This window comes from Liolophura sinensis, chromosome 7, assembly GCF_032854445.1.
Source record: "Liolophura sinensis isolate JHLJ2023 chromosome 7, CUHK_Ljap_v2, whole genome shotgun sequence".
NCBI classification, from domain to species: Eukaryota; Metazoa; Mollusca; class Polyplacophora; order Chitonida; family Chitonidae; genus Liolophura; species Liolophura sinensis.
Genome location: NC_088301.1, coordinates 39,780,399 through 39,797,663, shown reverse-complemented (window position 1 = coordinate 39,797,663; position 17,265 = coordinate 39,780,399). Strand labels below are relative to the sequence as shown.

Genomic DNA, 17,265 nt, shown 5'->3' with positions numbered 1-17,265 from the left:
CAAAAGAGACACTGTTTAGAGGAGAGAGTGTGTGTGGGGTGGGTGGAGGGAGATTTTTCCTTTCTAAATCTAAATACTTACTTTATAGAGTCAAGGTCATGGAGAAGATTATCATTTATCAGAAAAAAAAACAGTAATTCCATTCTTGCAAAATGAAAAAAGTTGTGTAATTGTTGAATAATTACAGTACATACATGTATGTATGCAAACTATTCAATCCTCGTGTTTACTTCACATTTTTCACTGACCTTTACTTGAAAGCGAATAATCGGAAAAAACAATTTACCACTGTTGTGTTAAACTGCAAGTAATTAATACTAAATAATTTATGATCGAACAAGAAGCATGTATGTACTAGAATCATTTTTTCTCTATTTTGGTAGGTTTTCTTCACAAAACTCCTAATAAATCTACAATGGTTAAGACAAAGGGTATCTGCAAGATTGACATAATAAACTATTATTAAAACGAACACATCACACATTTCATATGATCAAGATGTCTCACACACACTAAAGTTTCCAAAACCTTCAGATCTGAATGGTACTGCCATTGAAATCCTATAAATACTATAATGCATCATGTTTTTGTGTTTGCTTAAGACAAAAACAAAAACACTGATGCAAATTTTGGGAGAGAAAAAATCCTTCCAACCACTGTTAGCATAGAGATTGAAAGAAATTTAGCAATGATCTAGGTTTATCATAATTTGATGGTTCATGGCGAAATGTCATTCTGTGAAAGGTGAAACATCATGATTCTTAGTAACTTATCATTCAAATATCTACACAGTTTATCACACACTAATTATAACATCATCCAGCATACATGAAAATATCTTCTCTTTTTTCTTTTTAAGTTTTGTAAAATGGAAAATAAAATATTTTAGTCCACACAATTAGAATCTCTACCATTTTATTCGATAAGAATCAAATGACTGAAATGAAACAGATAAAACTGAGAGGCAAAGAAAATGCAGGTATTTAAACTGGAGGTAACTGTTTTGTTGGACAGAAGATATAAGCATGTAGGCCCAAAAGTACTAAATATAACGATATGTATCATTCAGTTTGTCCACTTTTAAGTTTTTACAACATATTCCTAGCGAGATGCATAGAATCATTTGGCAGGGATCTTTTCCAGAAAGTTAGTTACTACTGAATAGCAGCTTTTGTCACCATTTCCATTTTTATTAAAGAGAGCAATCATGATGAGATGAATAAACATGAACAAAGAAAATTTCTGTGATGCAAATGAATTCCATCAGCACATCTCACTCACCCAAGTCAAAACGGTTGTACATGTATTTGCTAGGAGACAACATTATTAGCATGGATCATCTACATTTACATTGCAGTGACGGATACATATGTCCACGGGAAAAATCTGTTTAGCACTCTGATTATTATGAAGACATTTACAGATATGGGTTTTTGTTTGTTCAAGACAAAACAACATTCACTTCACCAACAGCAGCTAAGAACAGTACTTGCACTAAGGAGGGGGATGTGTCTCCATAATATTCAAAGAACTACCATGTAACACAGTTGAATCATGTTAAGATGTAACTATCACTGGACACGCTTTCAATCATAAAGCACAGCTACAACTTCAAACAATGACAAATATATAAAATATATTTTCTTCAGTTCAATTGGTAAACTGGTTCTTCATTTCTGTTTATTAAAAACTGTCAAAACAAGCATTCAATTATAACTTAATCTTATGGTTTAACACATGTAGATTTAAAAATGGATTTCTTACAATCTGATATTAATGGATACAATCCAAAAATAATTTGACAACTTTCTGACAATTAAATGTATTAAACAATTTAAAATATAGTTTAAAACATGTACAAAAATATATTCAAATCAAAATACGCATCTACAAGGAACAATTTGACCAATTTGGGTTAATAAGCCAAAGTAAATAATAAAGTTTTTTACATTGTTATAATTGGTTATGAAAAAGTAAATGGAACTCATCATTCCTTGAAATTGTTTCGGTGCTTTATGGAAAGTTGTTAGATATTTCTTCAATTTTAAGGAACATACATGTATGAATATATAGATATACAGGAACCTTACTTCACACAATTGGACCTTAAGACTAGTTTCAATCGGAACAGTAAGTCAGGGCCTTTGAACTTGAAAGCTAGCAACAAAACGCTAAAAGGTGGACAACTGAGGGAATAAGTGAGAAGGGAGATAATTCTGCCAGAACCAATGTTCTGATGACATGCAGAAGGAACAGTATCTTCAGCCTGCTCTGTCCGATATGCAGACAAGAATCATCGCACGAATTGTCATCATTCCCAAGGAGCAGAATATTGGTACATGTAGGTTTTATTTGTAACTTTCAAACTCATGGACATTACGTTGCAGGTGATGAAGTTATTACCTGTCAGAGAAATGCCATAGATCAGTCAAATTTATTGATACTCAATCAGATAATCTTGTACATTTTGAGACGGTGTTGTCTTTCATTCCAGTACCAAATTGTAGCATGAGAATAAATCTGTTTTTTACACCTGACTATGCTGTTCAAGATCTGAAACTAGAGGGACTTCAAGCCATGCCTGACAGAAGAGATTACTTACCAAGTCAGCCCAAATAGACTGTAATAAATTCATGGGGTGGTTGATTTGATGCTTAAGAACAATATTTCAGCCTCAATAATACCAAAGGATAATAAAACAACAAAACTGACAGGTTCTAAGAATTTAGAATGTTTGCATGTGCCCCAAATCCAATCAAGCTGTCTAAATTTTTTTTTTTTTTTTGTATTACAGACGCTTGACCTAAAAAGTACAGAGCTGACAACTCGAAGTAGTGTTAAATTTACGCAAATGTCCATTCCAGATGGAAGTGCAAGTACACCAAAAGGTTAATTCGAATTTCTATGGATTATTCCGATATTCTTGAAGTATTTACAAAAGCAGTACACATGTACACTCAATCACCTTAATGGTGTTTGTTTTTTTGTAAATCGGCTTGCTTTAGACCATAATGATTACCAGTTTGTACATTACAGCCAGTACCCATGTATCTTCCTTCTGTACATGGAGGAGTGGTTACAGCAAGTGAAGTATTTAATATTTTGTAGAACACTGAAAACCATAAACATGGTAAACAACTGTAAAATGTTTCTCACAATTCCAGTAAAGCTGAGTGACCTCCTTCTGGCAAAACAGTGTGCAAAATCTCCACAATTTCTTATTTAGATGCTGATAAGAAGTAATAACAGAGAATTAAATGAACATGTCACAATAAATGCAATCAAGGTGATCCCCCAGGAGAGTCCTTTCAGGCATTCTGATACAATAATCAATATATTATATACTCCAGCTGCACGAACAGCTTCCACACAGATCACACTCAACATTGCAGATCTGTGTTTAACAATAAATATACTGTTAATCAGACAACCAAAATTCTTCAAAGTTTGTATTATCTATTTATACACAGGGTTGGAACTACAAACGGAACAGAACTGAAAGGGACGCAACAAATCTAAGAAAACTGAACTGTAGACACAGACGATTATGAAGGGTGCAATAAACATGTATGTAAAAATGGACAACTTCACAAACTACTAAACAACTTTTAACGGTTATACTGCTAGGATTTAAAAGAAAAAATGGATCATACAACGAAAAGAAACCGGAAAAAACATTACAAGAGCTTTAAAAATCCAGACAATCACTGAAGACCTGGAAAATGGCAGCAGATACTTACTCTAGGAAGAAGGACACCAGAGAGATTCCGACTACAAGCAGGTCTAATAGATTGAAGACACTCCGACAAAACGACCCCTTGTGTAGCACCAAACCATAGGAAAAAATCTGCAGCAAGAAAGAGTTCAGAGGAAGTCAGAAAAGCTATCAAACTGTAGACAATCAAATTGCACACACAAAAGTAAATTCCTGAAAATGTGTCAAACCACCATCCAGGAAAAAAACATACTGGTCCCTCAATAATCAAAAGGGTGATAAATCTACACTTACAAGTACAAGTACAAGACATAAATGGGGCCTGTTATATTCACAATAACTGTAATTCTATTTACTCAATGACCAAAAAGTTTACAAGAAAACATCACATAGCTAATAATGGCAAGAAAAAATTTGTCTTACCTTTATCAGGATTTCAATGGTAAACACACTTGTAAAAAAATAATCAAAATAATTCAAAATCTGAAAAAGAGAATGTATAATTATACATTAACATTTGTAAACATCAATTTAAACTCATAATAAATTAACACACTTCAATCTGAAACCAATTTTTGCACAAAAAAATACAATGTAGGATTGATAAGATTTGGCATTTGCAGCACTGCTTTTGACAAAAGAAACTTTTAGCAAATGAAAAGTTTTGGACAGAGATGAAATGAAGAGTGGAGCGATGTAACTTACTACCTAGGCCTTTGTTAAATTACGAGTCAGATTTAAGACAACTGCCCAGAAAACAGCCAATCTGATAATGATTCTCACCTGATTTCTGTCGGAGTTTGCATTCAGAGGGTCTTCTGCAGCCAACATGGCACTACTGATGAGAATACAAGCTAGAACTATGTTTCCAAAGTAAGAATGATTGCATATCTTGTGACAAAGGACCCGGAATCTGAAAGCAGAAAAAATTGCTTGTGCATGTACATCAGACAGTTTTAGTGTTCATCAAGATCACTTTTCCTTGCATGGTTGCAGTACATGTTAATGTAAAATGACCCTGGTCATTTGTACCCATGAAAAATCAAAGTGTGACCAGGTGTGAGCTTTGTATAAAAATTCTGTCCTCTACTAAGCTTGTATTACACACCACATTCAGTAAATCTACATCTTAAATAGCATACATGAAATCACATTTGAGTAGTTGCACACTATTTGTGCTTACAAGTATCAAAGTGCTGCCTGATTGTGAAGTGATAACTTACTTGTTGGTAGGGGAGAAGAGGAAGAGTGAGCTAGCCTTGGGTATGGGTTTGGCCTTCTCCTTGATGTGGAGCTCTGACATGCGGCGGGGTCGAGCGGTGGACACAGTCTGTGTGTCATCTTCATCATCATCACCCTCCTCCTCCTCTTCATCCTCTGTCTGATCGTCCTCTGCATTCTCCTCCTCTGAAATACAAAAGTGCAAACAGTCAAAAACTAAACACATAAACTTACTAATAAACAATCATTCATTTATTATATAACTAATTATCCAGCTGACAACTGTCTAATATGAGGTCATATTAGACACTTGGAACATCATGATGTGTAGTCACTGGTCCAATAGCTAACACTCTGTGACGTCACAATTACTTTCACTGAAAAAGTAACAATGTCACAAGAGGAGGGTGACCAAATTTTAAGTGGGTGTAGAATAAATAGGTTTTTGGCTTGTATGGCTCTGTATGGACCAACCAGCCACACAATGATGTTACAAAGGACATTTTCCACCTCTGAAACATCATTAAGTCTTGGAAATTCATCATGAGTAACGTATATCAAAACAAAGTATACATCAAGATTGTAATAGAATCACTATATTTTTAAAATATTTTTAGAAACAACACAGGTATAATATCCTTGTTAATTTCACATGACTAAAAGACATTACTTGGTCCTTTATTCTCATCAATGTGACTGACAGATAAGGATTGCATAATGATATCTAATAATAATAGAAACTTCTAAATCTCACCAATAGGTACTGCTCTTTTCTCCCTGTACTCTTCGTTTTCAGTATCTGTAGTGTCACCATCGTGAATTTTCACATGATGCTCTTCCTCTCCAGCAAAAGATACACTGCAACAAACACAGAAACAAAATTTAATATTTTACAAAGGCTTCACACACAACACATCAGCATCATTCTCATTAAGACATATTGTAAAATAATGTATTTCTGCGTACAAGATACAGTACAGCTCAGGCTAAAAGTCAACTGTTTACTGCTTGTACTCTGAGATACTGAATAACACTCCACTGGCACGTGAAAAACCCTCTACTGAGCAGCGTTGGAGACCTGCTGAGGCGCGTAGGATTATCCTCGAAGGTGTGAATATAGTTCCGTCTACTGACTAATCCTGACTGACTAAAGTTTGCAAGCAAAGGTGTAGTCCCCGTGTAATTCAGCTATGTGAACATATACTAGCTGTGAAAAGTGGAAAGTTTATCTTGCAACATGACTCTGCAGGTGACTGTCTGTCTTGGAGTTCTGTACAGGTGCTCTACAAATTCTCTACAAACTCTCTAGAAGACCTTTAGGATCGCGCTAATCTGCTGCCTGGTTTTGATTTTCAACCTGAGCTGTACTGTAGTTCTACTGGGAAAGTAATAAGAACTTACCAAGAGGAGAGTGTCATGAACTATTATAAATAGTGTCTATGATTGTTGATGAATTATGCCAATACTGGAATTGGAAAATGCCCTTGCAAACTTCCATCAGGACTGTCCCATATTTGTACCTGTGTTTCCGAGTAGGCAGATGGTTCCTGGTCTCAGAATCTGTGACATCTCCATTGTCATTGGTCCCATTGTCATTGAGACCAACACCTTCATCTTCTTCATTGTTCTGGAGACAAACAATAATCAGAACTTTGTTAACAACATATTTGCTTTCATTTATTTACTTATTTATTCTGAAACTGTGCAGTACCAGTAAGATTAAAAACAATAAAAAAATTTTGCCACATACATGTAGATGTATTAGATGGACCATCAAATATAAAGTTCCCCCCCCCCCCAAAAAAAAAGCCATTTGTATTTTGGCACAAATAAGTTATTATCAACCAGCATACATGAAACTTTTATACATGCACAACTGGATGCACACCATCAATTTTATTTTTGAACTAAGTACATGTATCAACACATCTGATAATATATACCTGCCTACAAGAGCATTAACTCTGTTAATCCACGTATACTACAACCACACAGACCACTTTGTCTTACCCCATCTGTCTTCTCCGGTGTTTTACTCTTTGACCGACGTATAGATCTTGTCCGTTCTTTCTCTTCTTCCTTTTCTTTCTCTATCTCCGTCAGACTCTGAGCATCAGCCAAATTGTCCACAGCAATAGCCAAGAAGACATTCAGTAAGATGTCTGATGTTCATTAAGGATGAAAAACAATAAATGCTTCACTAAAATGATCTATTTTTCATCAGAATGGCTAATTTCCAGAGGATTATAGTATGGTACAGTCTAATTAAATTCAGGCCCTCTCAACTATTCCTTCAAGAAGTTTTATGGGAATTTTAGATCAGTGAATATGGATTTTTGGATCAAATTCTCTCAAATTACCAAGAACATCAACACGTACCTGAACTATTTAAATAGTGTCAAAATCATTTTAAATTTTGACAAAATTATTAAATGATTCACATGATACATTTTATGAACTTTATACCGAATCTGAACAGTGACACGTCCACACATTAGGATTTTGTGAAAGAGAATTATTTTCGCTTTTCTAAAATACATGTAATAGGAAAAATTTGACTGGATTTGCCCTGATCGACTTTATGCCAGTATAGTCTCTTTAAAATCTGCTAGAATCTGGTACATAACTGACAGAGATTGCCAAATTTCATGATCACTGAGGACAAGCTTTAACTGGTCACTAAAGGCACATCACTTGACACTTTGCTGTCTTAAATCAAAAACTAGCAATAGGTCAACTGGTTTTATTTAGATTAACTGTATGTTTCTCATGATTTTGTTGTATTTATTTGTTGTTGTTAAAGTTTCTTTTGTCACTGACATTTAATCCAGACATCTTCCAGAAAAGGATACAGTTTCCACAGATGAAGAGAACCACAAAGTAAAACAGAACTAGAACTCCGATTGAGTCCACACCACCATATGCATTGATTCCATTGTACATCACAACATTCCAATCCTCTCCAGTGAGAATCTGTTAGGAAAACAGACAGTGGCCAAAACAATTAAAAACTTGGAACAGTACATGAGCTGAATCCTTGTAATTCTTCAACCTTTTAGCATGTTTACAAGATGTTTTTTCAAGGCATTATTCTGTGCAGGCTGATAAAATTATGCTTTTGTGAAACCCTGAAATTTGCCAATCCAACCAACATCTCCAAAATCAGTTAATAAGACTACATAAATTGCACTGAAAGCTGCTCTTTCATATGCAAAAAGGTTGAAGTATTAGGGTATTACATCTTAAAATAGCTATTTATCTTCCACCCCCCCTTTCCCAAAGTCAGTAAGTATTATACATTTAAATTAATGTACACTACTAAAAGTAGATTCACTGAATCATACATGTATTATTAGGTCTAAACGCATGAAATATAGTATCCAAAGTACTTTACTCAAACTTTATAGTACACAGGTAGGTGGCTGTATCAAATGGAAATATGTAAATTACTCACCTGAAAAACAGTTAGGAGTGACTGCCAAAAGGTGTCAAAGTTGCTCCTAGGTTTTGCCACAGTTGAATCAAAGTTGAACCGTCCTCCAAACACCTGCATACCTAGCAGGGCGAATATGACGATGAACAGGAAGAGAAGAAGCAACAAGCTAGCAATGGAGCGCATACTGTTGAGTAACGAAGCAACGAGATTCCTCAGTGATGACCAGTACCTAAAAACACAGAAGATTCACTCTGTTGATTCCATGTACAATATCAATATGGAATACAATGCCTGCAACTATTATTATTAAAAGTTAATTCAGAGCACGGCAAAAAATGATCAGATATTGAGGAAAATTCTCAAATATATGAACATTTCTTTCATTTCATTAGTGTTTAATGCCATTCTCAACATGTGGATAAATTCAGAAGATATATGTATGTACATTAAGCAACGGATGCTCAAAATGAAAATGGAAATAAAGATTAAGTATAAACATGTTCTATTTTCACTACATTTATTTTATTTAGGCTTGTGTAAGACAAAGAGATTTTGGACACCTTTTCAGCATCTGGACATCTAGGGGTCTTCATGCTAAGGGCAGGTCATGACTGTCAGTGAATTTACCTTGTTGCTTTGAAGACTCTCAGAAGACGAGCACACCTGAGGACGCTGACACCCAGTGGGGGCATGACATTGGTGTGGATGAGGATAATCTCTATGATACTACACATCACCACAAAGCTATCAAAGCGGTTGAAGAGGGATACAAAGTACCCCTGGAAGCCAAGACTGTACATTTTAAGTAACATCTCCAGGGAGAATAACGCCACAAAGAAAATGTTGGCTATCTCTGAAATGAATAACATGTTTAAGGAATCAGTTTAGTAACTGTCATACTGTGTGGTAAATGGACATCCCTTTAATTGCTTCACACGGTGATATTTAATGACCAAGTCAACAACAAGCCAAGTGATTTGAAGGCACAGTCACTTTTCCTTGCGTGCGTAGCATAAATTTTAGGACATTTTTAAAAAAAATATTTCACCAACTTATTGCACTGTTGTATGTACAAGAGGTTGATTGGTTGATGGTTAAAAATCAGGTGAAATTGTGTAATTTACTTAAAAGCATACAGAATTCAAGTGATTTTTTAGCTACATGTAGTTAGTGAAAAGGTCCATGACATTATAGGTGATTTACTATTAAGTACTCCTCCCAAATTTCTAAATTTGTCTTGCCTCAAGGAAAAAGTTAAATTGTTCATGAAATATATTCTGCTCAAGGCAAGGTGCATTAAGAAGTCATTTTTTATTCTTCATTTTCCCCAGTATTCAGGGTATGCAATCTGCCTCTCATGACTGGCGGTTGAAATCACTGAACTGAATTTGAAGCATAACTATGAATATATGTACACAAATGCAGTGCATGTCCAGTAAGACTCACCCTGGAATTTGTCCAGCCACAGTGGCTGCTGGTAATGCTCTGATGTCAGAACGCCGGTGTTCAAGGATACCATAACAATGACCACCCAATAAAATGCTTGTGATTTCACTAGTTTACGACACATCCTACGACAACGACGATTCCATTTCCGTAACCGACGACTGAAAAAGAAGGCAAAGAAATGTTTGACAAATTTTGCTACAAACTTCATTCATGTTTTTTCATTCTCAACAAAGAAAGAAACAAAGCAACATTAGTTCTTCATTTGTTAATGTGTTCGATTTGTGTGCAACGTAAGGCCCCATTTGCACTCAGCCTCCGTTGGTTCTGTATTATCGCGGTGCAATATAACCTAGGCTTTAAGGATGTGACAGTGGTATTACCAATCTGGTGTGCTTTACATTGTGTGCCAATAAATATTTTATCATTTATCACATACTATAAACATAAATTACATATTAGAGAGGGATTTTGGTTTGATTGACCAGACCTTTTCATATACCACCATGTCTGCTGTTGGATATCTCCACTTCCCATTTCCTCAGTCTTCTCTGAGGAATCTGTTTCACTAGTTGGTTTATCTGCAAAGCACAACCAGACAGAGTTCATAATGAAAAACAGTAATCAAAAACTATAGTAGAATAAAAAAAAATGAAGAATGAAAGCCTTAAATAATATTAAATGATAAAAATTTTGTTGTACTGTATCTGGCAAAAAAGAAGGAAAGAGAAAACTGGAACTGCCTGCAGTTTCATGGCTTCCAAGCAGTCTTCACACATGGCTGTGTGTTTCTCCATCAGTACTGAGTAGTTCGCAACATGACATTGCCTGTAACAGTCATTCAGCAACACAGCAATGCTGGCACACTAATATGCACAGTTTGCTTTGGGGACATCATGGGCAGTTAACTAGCCCATTCAAGAGCATATATTTATCAGTTACCTTGTAAGTCTAAGTTAAATGAGTGGGCATAAATCTCTATTTCCGAAATAGGGTGCTGTAAAAAACGAGAAAACTATCACACAAAAAAAAGATTCATAATCACCAGTCCGAAAAACAGGAGAACACGTAAAAGTTATATCAAAAATCAAACTTTTTTACAATGTCATATATTTCACCAATGTGTTTGTTTCTCAATTTTAAAACTAAATCTTCCCTTTTCAGTTGAGTCACATATCTTCAAGCCCTAAACAGTTTTAGCTAAGGGAGATAACTGCAATGATGCATACAAGTTATAAGGACAACCCCATCATATATCTATACATACATTTATGTATTTATTGATGTAATTTGCTACGTACTATGTCTAACTGTGCCTTCCTCTCCTTCCTCCTCATTATCTGGGTCTATATCCTCTGGAAAACAAAAAAGACCATGTCATGGCAATCAATATATATGATGACTACCTGCAGTTAGTGTTCAAGAAAAACAAGATCGTTTGTTTGAAATATAAAGCAGCCTACTACAACCTACTACTTGACACAAACACAAACACTTCCCCCAAGAACCACTACATTTTGTTGTTCAAACATTAAATTCTGTAGATTTGAACACAAGAAAGGTCATCAGATTTTTCCCCTGACATAAAATATTTCCTCATACAGAAATTGTTCCTGTATTTTTTGTCTTGCTAACTTTCAACTCAACTTAATTTCCTTTGCTTTTTCAGGCTTGTGCCACATTTCACGTAGGCTTATCGAATACAAACCACATACCTGCTTGAGTGATCCAGTCTAAATAACCTCGGAGGTCTTCTTCTATTTGTTGTTTTTCTCGCAATTTCTGGAAATCTCCCCTGGCTTTGGCTTTCTCTCTCTCTTTGGAAAATTCACTGTTGTGAAAGACCAAAAAACACAGCTGGTTAACAAAGCTCATGTTTTTATTGTCGTCACAAATAATTACACATTGCAAATAAAGGGTTTATTTGTTATGTACTACACTCAAAAATCTGAGAAGACTAAATGCTAAAACAATTAAATTAATGTTAGAATTTCCAGAGCAAATAGAAAACATACTGCAACTTACTTTGGTGACTATAGCTCCCTTGATAGAATATTGTTACTCTTAAATTTTAGCTGACTTTGTGTGTTAAACATAAAATTTCACCCTTCTAAGTTACTAATTTTTTCTGATTATGGGAGCTCTGTTATTAAAACGTTCTGAGGTTTGTTAGGAAAGTAGGGTAACATTCATATGGAACAATTTTCAGCGGCACCTTTATTTACTTTGGGTATGGTAAATCATCTAAAACTTTAGCCATTATGAAGTTGTACATTTTACCAGAACCTGGGTTGATCTTAGGTACTTGCTTTTAGCACCAAAAGCAATAGTTTGTGACGTTTATTGGCTTCTATAAATGCACTTTTGGGGCAAAGTTTTAGGTCACTGACCGTACATGTAAAATACAATAATTATCAAGCAAGCATACCCACTTAAGACACCTAAAACAAGGTTTAGTACAAAGAAGGAGCCTATGATAATAAGGCTTATAAAGTACAGCCATGGCCATCCATTTCCCACAGCATCATTTATCTGTAAAGATAAAATCACAGGTAATAGAACAGTTTTCACACATTTTCAGATAAAAATGTTCACCATGAGCTATAGAAAATACAGAATTTAAACATTACTTTTCGGGCAAACTCTGACAATTTCACCCACAGGCCATATTTTATGTTCCAAATATACTAGGTTATTTTAGATAATAAATTTAACAATCAGTGACAAGTACAAATTCCATGAAATTATTTCACCTTAACCCATTTCGAGAACTATCACATAAACATTGTAATAAGACATCAATAGTTTTGATTCTTGTTGAAATTTGCATTTCCAGGATATCACCAAAGAAAACATTGCATTACAAGTGTATTGCTGATTTGGATACATAGAGCACTTTTGTGCATGGTTGAAAACTGCTTACATAATACATGACGTCTGTCCACCCCTCCATGGTGATGCACTGAAATACTGTCAACATAGCCAGCCCAAAGTTGTCAAAGTTTGTAATGCCATCGTTTGGACCTATCCAATACTCTCGACAGACTTGTGTACCATTATCACATTGATAACCTCTGTCCTTGCCACAGGGCCCAGGCTCTTCCATGGCAAATTCATCTGAAAACAGACATGGTATTGTATTGTAAGATACCTGTAGTGCAATAATTGTAAAAAATATTATTAAGAAACAAAAAAAGTAGGAAGACATTCTACATATGTATATAAATGAGCCCCAGATTTCAATAATCAAAATCTTATATAAATGGTTTATCAATTACAATGACATCAGATGAAGGTAAGTGCAAGGTACTTGCTCGTACATGTACTTGTAGAAGTTCATGGATATTAAACTTAAAGAATAAAGATGCTACAGCATACATGTATCTTATCTACTAAACCTGATATATTTTGCATCATGTTAAAGCATTCGCACTAAAATTACCTAAACTTTAAGACCTCGTCACTGTATTATTAATCAAATATTATTAAATATTGTATCAAATACTGATGTAACTTTTTACTTGAACATTGCATGAGGGTTGGGCCATACTTACGTGTATCTATTGTAAAGCATGTCGTATGGAGTTTTCCAACAAAGAGTTCAAGTCCAATAATGGCATATATGATAATAACAAATATCACTAAAAGGGCAATATGAAGTAAAGGCACCATCGCTCGGAGAATGGAATTGAGTACAACCTGCAAGCCTGTGAAAAGAGGGCAAGAATGTAGAGTGATGATGTTTCTTATGTCACATAAAATGTAAGTTCAAACTTCATAAAAATATTTCTTATTATTATTTCAGTGTACATGTTTGATTATGTCAATGTAAACTTGTTAAGGTATAGTGCCTTTCTCTTCATGTTTCTCGATATATGTAAATGGCACAAAGAAAATGACAGCTGTATTTAACTGCATTACAAGTAAACCTTAGCCAAACAAACAACAAATCTATGAGAAACAACGCTGTGAAGATAGAAGTGAAGAACTTACTGGGTGCTCTAGACACCAGCCGTAATGGGCGTAGCACTCTGAAAGCTCTAAGTGCCTTAACATCAAAGCCCTCATTGTATAATATTGTTAGTGAAATACTTATAATTCTGAAAAAAAAAAATAAATTAAGCATTTGTAAATTGTTATGTAAACACAGAAAGAACAAGACATTTGTCGCAAACTATCAAAGTACATGATATGAATAAGAAATGCATTTGCACAAAAAAAGTCGTCAAGTGACACTAGAACAGGGTTGACACACATTCATGTATTTCAGAATATAAAATCACGACCAAATCTGAAAGACCAGTATTGCACCATTAAATGATGTAGCTCAGATGTTTTGGCATTGGATTGAAATGATGAACAAGGATAAATAAGCTGATGATTATTCTTGTGATCTCCATGGCAGAGTATTATACACAATGCTATACCTGGGATTTTGGGCAAAAAAATAAAATTTCACATACAAAATACCTGACTTTCTTGAGACTTCAAAATTTTCTAAATTTATGAGCTTTTTAAAAAAAAAATTCATGAGATTGAAGGTATTCTCAAGACTGTGACAAAACCTTCTATAATTCAACAGCAAATTCACGATAAACGTATGCTGTATGAAAAATGTTAAACTTACGAAATTCTATAAATCAACGTTTATTGCACATGAAGCTGTTACCAATGTTACATCTAAAAATGAATGAATTAGTGATGGAGATACACTTATAGCCAGGTACATGTACTAAAGGTGCACTGCACAGGATTTTTTGATATACAACTAAAATGGTGACAAATGTTTCATCGTTCTCAGACATGAGCAATGTCAAGAAAATTGAAAGTGCTTCAGTTCACCATTAACCAATTACTGATGAGTGTTATACAAGAAAAGATTAAACTATGTGACAAGACCCCATAGCACTTTAGGCTGAGGGATAAATGCAATAATTGAAAAGAAGCCATAACTTACCCTATTACTACAATAAGAAAATCTAAAATGTTCCATCCATTGCGGAGGTAAGCACCAGGGTGAAATAGAAATCCGTAGGCTATGATCTTCATGACGGCTTCCAGTGTGAAGATCACCAAAAATACATACTCTACATTTTCCTGAAACGATACAAAAGGTAAAAATCCATTATACAAATAACAATGTATGTGACTGTACCACTGTCAGTACAAATTACATGTACTCCCAATACAAAACTGGTACAAGGTACAGAATACAAAAAAAAAAAAAATAGGGAAACCCTAGCGGTAAAAAGATAACCATGAGCAACCTGCACATTCAAAATAATAGTTTCGTTACCAACACAACAAAAATTTTTTTTTAGGGGGAGGGCAATGTGGCAAAATACTATTTTGCATATACATGTATTTTTACGTTTATACATCTGAACATGATGAATTCTGTAAAGTGTTGTGCTTAATGAAAAAAGTTCCACTCATATAATCTGTCGGGTTTATAGGTGTGGCAAACCAAGGTGCCCAGAGTAAACCAAAGGCCTTCACCAGGTATATCAACCTTCAACGCTGCAGTGAGATATTTTTCACATATGCAGATATGTATATGGGACATATATCACAAACGATTGTAGACACATTACATATGTACATTTGAACTGACCCAGGGCACAAGTAGTCAATAGTGGTTGCCACTATAAGAATTTGTAACTTCTCATGAATCACCTACATGTATGTGATGAAATAATATATACATGTCCTTTTCCACAGAAAGACAATATTTAATGTTCATTAGAGTCATAGCCATCAAGCAGTAGGTATATACATTTGTACATGAAACTGCATTGTGTTTTATTTCACCATTATCAGCTGGAGTATAGATTCCATGGTCAACAGTTTCCCGGGTTCCATGTGGCCATGAAAATGTTTCCATTAATACACACTCAGGATGGTGCACAGGTAGTATATTTCCATCTTTAATCAGTATTTCATTGGCCAGGTTGGCAGATTTGATTACCACGGCAAATTGGGTGAGAGCAGCAGGGGGAACATTTTCAGGGTGCTTCCATCTAGGGCAACGCACAGTGAGGTGTAAAGGAAGTTGATATAATTAGACCAACTGCTAACTCAATTGGATGAGACGAAAGTGTGAAGTTCATTGGAGCAATGGTGGTGTAAGTGCTGCTCAGATCCAGCGTCTCCCTGCACAAATCGAGGACACAGGCAAGTTCTTCTCTGGTCGCATGTATAAACAGAGGTGAATACATGGGTTTTTCATGCTTTTGGCTACTCGCTGAGCTGGGAACTGGTCTGGCTGGATTGTACAGTAGTTTTCTCTTAATAATAACATTTGTGGTTGACAGCACTGGCATTATTGATATAATGTACAGGTTGTATACATATACATTAGATGTACATACATGTATACAGTGCTACATGCACATGAAGTGCTTTTTGCAGCTGAGTATGGAAGACATCTAAACAATTATGTACCAGATATCACAAAAAATTAGTAGTCGTATTTGAGCATGTACATGTATTAGCTTTGATAGACAAATCAATAATATGAGTGCCAAGTTAGACAAGGTAACAAAGATGTGCATAAAATGGTACTTAAACATGCAGATCTATTCTCATGTTTACAAGTAAATGAATATGTTGTGATTATTATTAACATATATTTTATAACAGAAACATGTCAAACTAGGACCATAAGTGAATCCAGTTATATTACAGCTGCTTGACAGGATGTTGACAAAGTGATAGGATGGATCAGGCAAATAGCCATATTAGCGGAAGAGAGATTTCCAAAGCCTATGTTATGAACACCAATCTGTCACTGGAAAGCCCTTGATGGATACCTAGCAAGCATGGACCTGGAGCCTAATGATCAAATTAAGGTTAGCATGGAGAATTTTCCACTTCACTGAAAACCTGGGTTGTCAAATGTTTGGCATAGGAAGTGATGTACAGAATGTGAATAATATGTATAGATGTGAATAACTCTCATTTACAATATGTGCTCAATATTTGCACAGTTACGTTTATGCAACAAAATCCCCCCGATGTGTTTGTACAATCAGCCATTCTGGGAGAGGGTAGGAAGTTACCAAATGCATGAATAATTCAAGCAGAGATTTCTGGGAGAGGAGCACCTGCTGCTTTCGCTATATGGCTGTTGAACTGTGTACAACATACATATGTACGTCTCCCTAAGCTCTACACTGCACTCCCAACAACCATTACATGGTATCAAGTCAAACACCAATGGTTTATTCACCAGGCACATTCCCTCAACACTCTGTAATATAAACCAAAGTATCATACGATTGATGTAAAGATGTATTCTGATATATTACTGACCAGCTGAATGGTTACTCTGCACATATCTAGGTTATACCTCACAAGGCATCAAGTTATTATTGGTTCACACAGTTTAATTTTTTTTTCTTTTCAAACTCTAAATATTACTATATAAAAATATTCAGGATAAACA

General features: G+C 35.1%; 1 protein-coding gene across 4 annotated transcripts in view; it reads right to left on the bottom strand.

Moving 5' to 3' along the window:
• The window catches only part of LOC135469795 (muscle calcium channel subunit alpha-1-like), a 79,066-nt gene that overhangs the window by 31,670 nt on the left and 30,131 nt on the right, over positions 1-17,265 (bottom strand). For all 4 annotated transcript variants that reach the window (XM_064748396.1, XM_064748398.1, XM_064748395.1 and 1 more), the window contains exons 4-22: positions 14,776-14,915; positions 13,812-13,918; positions 13,373-13,525; positions 12,742-12,935; positions 12,247-12,350; positions 11,534-11,649; positions 11,120-11,173; positions 10,309-10,399; positions 9,819-9,979; positions 9,000-9,225; positions 8,391-8,601; positions 7,789-7,909; positions 6,947-7,098; positions 6,457-6,563; positions 5,691-5,794; positions 4,939-5,122; positions 4,499-4,628; positions 4,139-4,198; positions 3,741-3,847 (exon numbers count right to left, since the gene is read on the bottom strand). In XM_064748396.1, the coding sequence (XP_064604466.1) occupies positions 3,741-3,847; positions 4,139-4,198; positions 4,499-4,628; positions 4,939-5,122; positions 5,691-5,794; positions 6,457-6,563; positions 6,947-7,098; positions 7,789-7,909; positions 8,391-8,601; positions 9,000-9,225; positions 9,819-9,979; positions 10,309-10,399; positions 11,120-11,173; positions 11,534-11,649; positions 12,247-12,350; positions 12,742-12,935; positions 13,373-13,525; positions 13,812-13,918; positions 14,776-14,915 (2,522 nt within the window). The remainder of the gene's footprint in view (positions 1-3,740; positions 3,848-4,138; positions 4,199-4,498; positions 4,629-4,938; positions 5,123-5,690; positions 5,795-6,456; positions 6,564-6,946; positions 7,099-7,788; positions 7,910-8,390; positions 8,602-8,999; positions 9,226-9,818; positions 9,980-10,308; positions 10,400-11,119; positions 11,174-11,533; positions 11,650-12,246; positions 12,351-12,741; positions 12,936-13,372; positions 13,526-13,811; positions 13,919-14,775; positions 14,916-17,265) is intronic.